This window comes from Aptenodytes forsteri, unplaced genomic scaffold, assembly GCF_000699145.1.
Source record: "Aptenodytes forsteri isolate BGI_AS27 unplaced genomic scaffold, ASM69914v1 Scaffold243, whole genome shotgun sequence".
Taxonomy (NCBI): domain Eukaryota; kingdom Metazoa; phylum Chordata; class Aves; order Sphenisciformes; family Spheniscidae; genus Aptenodytes; species Aptenodytes forsteri.
The window spans coordinates 655,565-664,258 of record NW_008795314.1 but is presented as its reverse complement, the minus strand read 5'-3'; the positions used below and the strand labels follow the sequence as shown (position 1 = coordinate 664,258).

The following is an 8,694-nucleotide window of genomic DNA, read 5'->3' as shown; positions in this document are numbered from 1 at the left end:
GGGGGGGGCCCCCCCCCCCCCCCCCCCCGACCGCCTCTTCGAGGGGCTGAAACCTCTTTTGTGCAACCCCGTCAAACAATTTTCCGTTCCTGGAGAGCGATGTTTTGGTGGCAGAGTTGGTTCGAAGCAGCTGGGGCTTCCTGCCCTCCTTCGGCTCGGCGGGGAAGCCCCCACTCAGTCCTAAATCAAACCTACAGCTTATTATTTTGAGGCTGAGGAGCGTGGAAGCAGGTCAGCTGAATTCCCCTGCAGGCAAGAAAACTTCCCAAAGCCTGTCACGGCCTCGTGGTGGGTTTCCACTCCTCCAGAGCCCAGCAGCCAGCACCCCGGCACTGAGCTGGGGTGGTTGGTCACAACATTTCGGTGCTAAGACTGACCCTGTGGGGCATTAAAATAGCCAGAAAGTTTAATGCTGGGACGAGCTGGAGCGTGCGGTGTGGGCTGGCGGCTCCGCACGGGCAGATTTAAGGGTAACACATGTTCAGTGCTGCCAGCTGTGGGTCAAAGCAGCCATGGCTGTCCCCTGCCATCAGTGGGGATGTGCCCAGGGATGCCACAGGGTCTGAGCCCACCTTCCCCCCCAGGCCCTGCAGCTGGGGACGGTGCTGGTGGGATCCCCCACGCAGGACGGGACCATCTCCATCCTCACCACCTCGGTGGAGGCAGACGAGCCCCACAGAGTGCAGTTCCCGGCTCCCCGCCAAGGCAGCCCTCTGAGCCCAGGGCAGCCTCGCTGGGCCAACTACATCAAGGGCGTCATCCAGCACTACCGGGGTAAGGCCCAGGCTGCCAGGTGGGTTAGAGCCCACCTCACATGGGGACGGTGCTCAGTGCCCGGCTTTTGGTGTGCTCCAGGGGCTCTTCCAGTGCCGGTGCAATCCTGCAGCTGCTGCTGGGGCCAGGCTCCAGCAGAGACGCTTTCAGCTCCAAAGAATCCTGTGTTTGGTGGGGGGATGCCCGGGTCACGCTCTATTGTGGGTCACCCTGCGTTTTAAAATGGGATATCGGACAGGGGCTCCTCTCCGTCAGTTCCCTGTGAGCTGTGGGGCAGGGCAGCCCCCAGCCCTGCAGGGGCTCACGGCCCCCCTCCTCCCTTCTGTTCCCACAGGTGGTCCCGTGCCGGGCTTCAGTGCCGTGAGCCAGTGACACATCCCCCTGGGCGGGGGCCTCTCCAGCTCGGCCGCTCTGGAGGTGGCTACTTACACCTTCCTCCAGCAGCTCTGCCCTGGTAAGGCAGCAGCCGGTCCTGGCCCCTGGCGCCTCCATTCCCAGGTGGGAGCCGGGATGAGGGGGGTGCCCTTAGCAAGATTCCGCAGCCCTCGGGGAAACACCACTGCGGAGTGGGTCACAACCCCCTGCCACAGCCGGGGCTGGCACCGCTGTGGTTGCAGGGCTCCTCCAGCTTACCCAGCCTGACCTGCCCACGCCTCTAAAGCCCATGGACCACCCCTGGGGCTGGCCGGGGGGATGAGAGGATGTTCCCTTGGGAGCATCTTCTCCCCACCCTCATGTCCCCAAAAATGGAGAGATGTGAGACACCAGTGTCAAATTATCGCATCCAGCTGGATCCGGGGACCCACGCTGGCACAGATGCTGTGCACTGGCACAGGAGCAAGCACCTGCAGCAAAACCCCATTCCATGGGAAAGCAATCCTTTATCTTCCTGTTTGCTCCCCCTGCTCCAAGGCAAGAGGCAAAGGTCCCAGAGCTGCTAACCTGCGTCTCTCTGCTCTGGCACAGATGACGGTGATTTGGTAGCCAAGGCGCTGGCGTGCCAGAAAGCGGAGCACACATTTGCCGGCATGCCCTGCGGGATCATGGACCAGTTCATATCCGTGATGGGCAAGGAAGGCCACGCGCTGCTCATTGACTGCAGGTCAGGGCGGGGCGGGCCCATCTCCATCCTCACCCCCTCGGTGGAGGCAGACGAGCCCCACAGAGTGCAGTTCCCGGCTCCCCGCCAAGGCAGCCCTCTGAGCCCAGGGCAGCCTCGCTGGGCCAACTACATCAAGGGCGTCATCCAGCACTACCGGGGTAAGGCCCAGGCTGCCAGGTGGGTTAGAGCCCACCTCACATGGGGACGGTGCTCAGTGCCCGGCTTTTGGTGTGCTCCAGGGGCTCTTCCAGTGCCGGTGCAATCCTGCAGCTGCTGCTGGGGCCAGGCTCCAGCAGAGACGCTTTCAGCTCCAAAGAATCCTGTGTTTGGTGGGGGGATGCCCGGGTCACGCTCTATTGTGGGTCACCCTGCGTTTTAAAATGGGATATCGGACAGGGGCTCCTCTCCGTCAGTTCCCTGTGAGCTGTGGGGCAGGGCAGCCCCCAGCCCTGCAGGGGCTCACGGCCCCCCTCCTCCCTTCTGTTCCCACAGGTGGTCCCGTGCCGGGCTTCAGTGCCGTGATAGCCAGTGACATCCCCCTGGGCGGGGGCCTCTCCAGCTCGGCCGCTCTGGAGGTGGCTACTTACACCTTCCTCCAGCAGCTCTGCCCTGGTAAGGCAGCAGCCGGTCCTGGCCCCTGGCGCCTCCATTCCCAGGTGGGAGCCGGGATGAGGGGGGTGCCCTTAGCAAGATTCCGCAGCCCTCGGGGAAACACCACTGCGGAGTGGGTCACAACCCCCTGCCACAGCCGGGGCTGGCACCGCTGTGGTTGCAGGGCTCCTCCAGCTTACCCAGCCTGACCTGCCCACGCCTCTAAAGCCCATGGACCACCCCTGGGGCTGGCCGGGGGGATGAGAGGATGTTCCCTTGGGAGCATCTTCTCCCCACCCTCATGTCCCCAAAAATGGAGAGATGTGAGACACCAGTGTCAAATTATCGCATCCAGCTGGATCCGGGGACCCACGCTGGCACAGATGCTGTGCACTGGCACAGGAGCAAGCACCTGCAGCAAAACCCCATTCCATGGGAAAGCAATCCTTTATCTTCCTGTTTGCTCCCCCTGCTCCAAGGCAAGAGGCAAAGGTCCCAGAGCTGCTAACCTGCGTCTCTCTGCTCTGGCACAGATGACGGTGATTTGGTAGCCAAGGCGCTGGCGTGCCAGAAAGCGGAGCACACATTTGCCGGCATGCCCTGCGGGATCATGGACCAGTTCATATCCGTGATGGGCAAGGAAGGCCACGCGCTGCTCATTGACTGCAGGTCAGGGCCGAGCGCCGAGCTCGCTGCACTGTGCCCACCTCCTCGGGCAGGTGGGGACGAGCTGGTCCCGTGGCCATGAAATAAATGCAGGAGTGCAGGGAGGGGTTAACCCCTGAACCCAGCCCAATATCTCATCGGGGGGCTGGGGCTCCCTGCGTTTTAATTCCTGTGTCTTGATTTCTCCTCCTGCATCCTTTCTGCTACTTGCCTGGGCTGTCTTTCCCACAAAGTTGTTAGGGTCTATTATGAGACTAATAATTGGGAGGGAGTGAAATGCTCGAGCGAAATCCTAAACCACATGGACTTTGCCTCTATGGAGGCAGGAGCTGCCTGCCACATGGCCTCACCCCGGATAGCCGAGGGCTGGAGCGGGCAGGGGGGACGGGCACACGGCCCGCGCTGAGCTCTCGCTGCAGGTCCCTGGAGACCGTCCTCGTCCCACTGACCGATGCCAGCTTGGCCGTCCTCATCACCAACTCCAACGTGCGGCACACGCTGACAGGCAGCGAGTACCCCACGCGCCGGCGGCAGTGCGAGGAGGCGGCAGCGGCGCTTGGCAAGGCCAGCCTGCGAGATGCCACCATGGCTGAGCTGGAAGGTGGGGATGGTCCCTCCCTCGGCTCTGGCCGTTCCTCGGGGCAGCAGGAGCTCGGTGCCCCATGGTGTGGGCTGAGACCGTGGGGCAGCACCTGGGATGGGTGGGTAGGTGCACGCACCGGGATGGGAGCGTGCCACAAGTAGATAAGCTCTGGCACAGGATGGTTGCAGGATGCGGCCGTGCTTGCCCCCAGCAGCATCCCGCAGACCCGAGCAGCTTTGATGCAGGGGCGTGCATGTCTCCGCAGCGGCCAGGAGCCGGCTGGGCGAGGAGGTGTACCGGCGGGCCAGGCACGTCATCGGCGAGATAGCACGGACAGCCCAAGCAGCACAAGCACTGCAGGACAGGGACTACAAGACATTTGGGAGGCTGATGGTGGAGAGTCACAACTCCCTTAGGTGAGGATGTACCAACCCTGGGGCAGGGCAGGCTGCGTCGGGTCCTCGTGGGTTTCCCTTGCCCATGGGTGCAGCACCGGGGGCAGCCAGAGCTGCGTCCTGCCCCGTGTCTCTCACGGCTCAGCCTGCCGGGGAGTTTTAGGAAAAGCCCCACAGGCTTCTGTGCCAGGGGGTGCTGGGACGAGGCAGCTGGTCACGTATGTACAGACACGTGCTACTTACAGCAGCGCCCAGCAGGTCCCTGATGCTCGCAGCCTTGCTCATGTATACGTGCGCTTAAGGCAGAGAGCTGGACCAGGATCTGCGTCATCCTGCATTGCTGCAGTTTGCTGCGGCAGTGGATCACCAAGATGCATGTTTCAGCTGTTTGTAGTGCAGGGGCTATGGCCAGGGTGCAGGACAGGGCTGACCATGGGTCTCCTCTCTCCAGGGACGACTATGAAGTGAGCTGCCCAGAGCTGGATGAGCTGGTAGCAGCAGCCCTGGAGGTGGATGGTGTTTACGGCAGCAGGATGACCGGGGGAGGCTTCGGAGGCTGCACGGTGACGCTGCTGGAGGCTGGGGCTGCAGAGAGAGCCCAGCACCATATCCAGGTACACGGCAGAAAAGTGCCAGGAGATTGACTTAAAGATCCCAAGGAAACACTCAGGGGCATGGCCCTGGGATGCCATTGAAGCTGCGCTCCTGAGGCACTTGGGGTTGGTGTAGCTCATCCAGTGCCGTGCAGGGATAGCCCCAAGTCTGTTGATGCTACTAAGCTCTTGCAGGCAGCTCAGCACCATGCTGGTCACAGAGCACTGCCCAAGGATCTTACTGCATTGAGAAAGTGAGTGTAAAGGTGCCGGGTGAGCTTCAGGAAGGCTAAATCTATCTAGGGAAAAGTAATCCAAGCCAAGCTTAGGCAATGCTGAGCTTAACGCCGGCAGTTACAGCCCAGGAAAGATCTCAGTGCCGTCATCGATGTTCTCTAAATCAGCAGCTCAGCATGCATTGGTAGCTGAAAATGCCAGCAAAATGGGGGTGTCAGGAAACGGGGGCTGTGAATGAGGCAGAGCCTCATTTTGCTGCTATATGAGATCATGGTGCGCCCCGTAACTAGTGGGGGGGGATAAAGAAGGGGCAGAGGAAGGTGTCTGAAATGAGAGACCGAAAGGGCTGTACCTCTGCCATCTGATGAGAGGCTGGGGGAGAGAGAATGTGACCAGGAGTTACAAAACAGCGAAAGGGGTAGATGGAGTGAGTGTGGAACTGACCCTCAAATCCTCCGAAATAACAACCAGCGACCACTGGATGAGTTAGGAGAAAAACAGAGCCGAGGAAGCACTGCGCAGAGCTGGCAGTGAGTTTTCTGCTGTCGCCAGAGGCCGTGGAGGTCGGCAGCATCAGCAGGGTCAAAAAGGGGTTAGAAAAAGTCATGGAGAACAGTCCATAAGGGGCTGCTGAAGGGTCAGCTTGGGGATGTGTTGATAGCCTCCCTGCCCCATGCTGTGGATGGACCAGGGGACCCCAGGCAGTGGCCAGGACAGCATACCGTCCCCAAAAAGCATCTCGCGTGGCCACTGCTGGAGCAGTTGCTGGGCCAGACGCACAGCCAGGCTGACCGGCAGGGCCTTTCTCCCACCGGCTCTGGCATCCCCCAGCACTTACCACTCCTCTTGTCTCCTAGGAGAAATACAGCGGCACAGCCACCTTCTACCTCACCAAACCCTCCGGAGGGGCAAAGGTGCTGCGCCTGTAGAGGAGCGACCACCTTGCCTGGGCTGGGATCGCCTCCCTCCGAGAGGCAGCTGCTTTCCTCGCTTCGCAAGGGAATCAATTTGTCTGCGTCATTTGCCTAATAAACACAAAACATTTGCACAGTTGTTCTGCGTCTGCCTGAGCCGAGGCTCTGACACCAAAGTCACTGGGGACCTTTCCTCAGAGGAGACTGGTTTAACTCCGGTTTACACTGGTGTAACAAGCCATTACTAGGCACACGGGGTCCAGTAGTGCCACTGGAGCTGCGGTCGCAGGAGGGGATGGCGGTGGAGGAGCAGCAGGCACTGCTTGGGTATCTGCTTCTGGCACAGGTCCTTCATCTGCTGCTGCAGATGGAGGGTTTGGGGGGGAGCAAGGGAATCAATTTGTCTGCGTCATTTGCCTAATAAACACAAAACATTTGCACAGTTGTTCTGCGTCTGCCTGAGCCGAGCTCTGACACCAAAGTCACTGGGGACCTTTCCTCAGAGGAGACTGGTTTAACTCCGGTTTACACTGGTGTAACAAGCCATTACTAGGCACACGGGGTCCAGTAGTGCCACTGGAGCTGCGGTCGCAGGAGGGGATGGCGGTGGAGGAGCAGCAGGCACTGCTTGGGTATCTGCTTCTGGCACAGGTCCTTCATCTGCTGCTGCAGATGGAGGGTATTGGGGGGGATGATTTTTTTTCTTTTTTAAAGAAAAGGGAAGAGGCAGACTGTAGAGAAAACATTTATTGAGTGCAATAGGAAGCCATCTGATCAAAGACCTGCTGTTGGAGCGGGCTGCTGGATCCACCTTGGAAAGGCTGAAACACCACCAGCCCTAACGACCAGATGAAAATTAAAAAGTGACACTGTTCTGGTGCGAGGCATCGGTTAAGTGCACAGCTGTCTTGCACATGGGGATGGCGTGAGGCCCTGGAGAGCAGCAGCTGACGGGCTGTGCTCTTCTCTTGGATAACAGGATCGTCTTTGGTTAAAATGCTTGGAAGTGGGGCTCCCTTTTTAGGTAGCTTTCAGTGTTTTACCCCGGACCACAAAGCACAGGGAAAGGGTCACGGAGTCCTTGTGCAGGAGGAGACATGTCCGCTGGAGAGGAAACCCCAACCACAAAGGTGAGACAGGAACTGGGAGGCAGGCAGGCTAATGCCACTGGTACTTGCTCAGGAAAAATAAGTGCTTCTTGAAGGCACAGTAAAGCCTCTTGACCCAAGTTAAAAACTGACCTAGCTCCAGCTGTAGTCCTGGAGACTCCTGTGGACTTTACTCACCTACGTGCATCTTTGGCTCAAACATGTACAGCCCATCCCACTCAAACCAACAGCCTGGCGAGGAGAGGGAGCTCTCGGTGGTGTCAGTGCTGGAAAGTCTCCTTCTGAGTGGGAAATCCCATTTATGGAACAAAAAAAAAAAAAAAAAAAAAAAAAAGAACAAAAAAGCCAAGGTCCAGCGTCAGATCAAATCAGGCAGGCGATGCTGCCAGCGAGACCAGGCAGCTGCTGTTTTGGTTGGAAGCTCTAATCCAGAACGGTGGCAGTTGCTGCTTCGGGCAGGATCCTTGCTTTCAGCAGGCTCCTGTGCAGCTGAAGCACGCCAGGGAAACACGCTGTTCAGCAAGACATGGAGCCCAATTGTTCTTGTTGGCAGAGGGCAGCGAGATGCCAGGCATCGTGCCCAGAGCCAGGAAACGAGGCCCAGCAAGGTCTCAGCTCAGCCCTGCACCCGGCGCCGTGCGAGGACAGCTAAAGCCGAGGGCTGAAGGAGGCTCAGAGACTTGCTCAGGATGACGAGCGAGCCTGCTGTTCTCAGGCTTGCTCTTCCCTTGTCTTTACTGAGGGATCACAGGTCCCTTTATGGATGTTGCTGTTGGGCAAAAGGGCTTTTAAAAGATATCCAACATCTTCTGCCCACAAATCTCATGCTCTCCACATCAGCCATGTAAGAAATCCCAGGCACCGTTCCCATCTCCAGGCACCACTGCCTGGGCCATCCCCATCCCTCGCCCCCAGGCAGATCCCAGCCCTTCTGCGCACGCATGCTGCGGCTGGAGAGCGCTCGGCTGGCGGATGCTGTGCAGCAAGCTGCTCTGGCCGCTTGCAGCCTTCTGCTGGAGTCTCCGGTGCTGGAGGATATAAGGCCCAAGGCAGAGCCCACCAGCTCATCAACAGGCTTTCCACAGGGTTTAGTGGCCTTTGGATCAAGCCCTTAACTAATTTCTTCCAGTTATTCATGTTTCTCAGCAGCCACAGTCCCAGCGTAGCCTCCACATTCAGCGTAGATCTCATCCACCTCCGTTTTTTTATAAAATAATAAAATACATTTATATATATTTATACATATATATACTACGAAAACTGTACAATATTGTATGCAAAAAAAAAAAAAATGCATCAGAGGCCATCATGAGTAATGCTATACAAACGAAAGGCTATACTTCGCTATCGTGGTACCAAATGTTAGCAGCGAGGGATAGACACAAATAGGCGCAGTAAGAAAGCATAGGTTACCCCGAACCCCTACCTTGCAGCTCTTATATAAAAAACCCAAACAGAACAAAATTACCATCTCCAGTGGACAGGCAAGTTGCCAGAGAGCCTGGAGCAAAGATGGAAACGGTGACCCTCTATAAATCAGGATGTGGCCAGCTGGGATCCTCTCAAAACTGAGGACCTGAGAATAAATCATTCTGTTCCATTTATCTGGGGAGGCTGGAGCCATCGAGACACCCAAATTTCAGCAGGTGTATTTGGATGGATGGGCATTGAAGAATGGTATTGGAGTGAGCGGTGATCGTTCATGGAAGACATCCCTGTGGGCTCTGCAG

At 58.0% G+C, this 8,694-nt stretch overlaps 1 protein-coding gene across 1 annotated transcript in view; it reads left to right on the top strand.

Moving 5' to 3' along the window:
- GALK1 (galactokinase 1) overlaps positions 1-5,882 on the top strand; it is a 6,843-nt gene extending 961 nt beyond the window's left edge. The window contains exons 2-8 of the mRNA XM_009279478.2: positions 585-774; positions 2,369-2,488; positions 3,001-3,136; positions 3,553-3,734; positions 3,982-4,132; positions 4,563-4,725; positions 5,799-5,882. Of these exons, the coding sequence (XP_009277753.1) occupies positions 585-774; positions 2,369-2,488; positions 3,001-3,136; positions 3,553-3,734; positions 3,982-4,132; positions 4,563-4,725; positions 5,799-5,870 (1,014 nt within the window). The 3' untranslated portion in view covers positions 5,871-5,882. The remainder of the gene's footprint in view (positions 1-584; positions 775-2,368; positions 2,489-3,000; positions 3,137-3,552; positions 3,735-3,981; positions 4,133-4,562; positions 4,726-5,798) is intronic.
- The last annotated feature ends 2,812 nt before the right edge of the window (positions 5,883-8,694 follow it).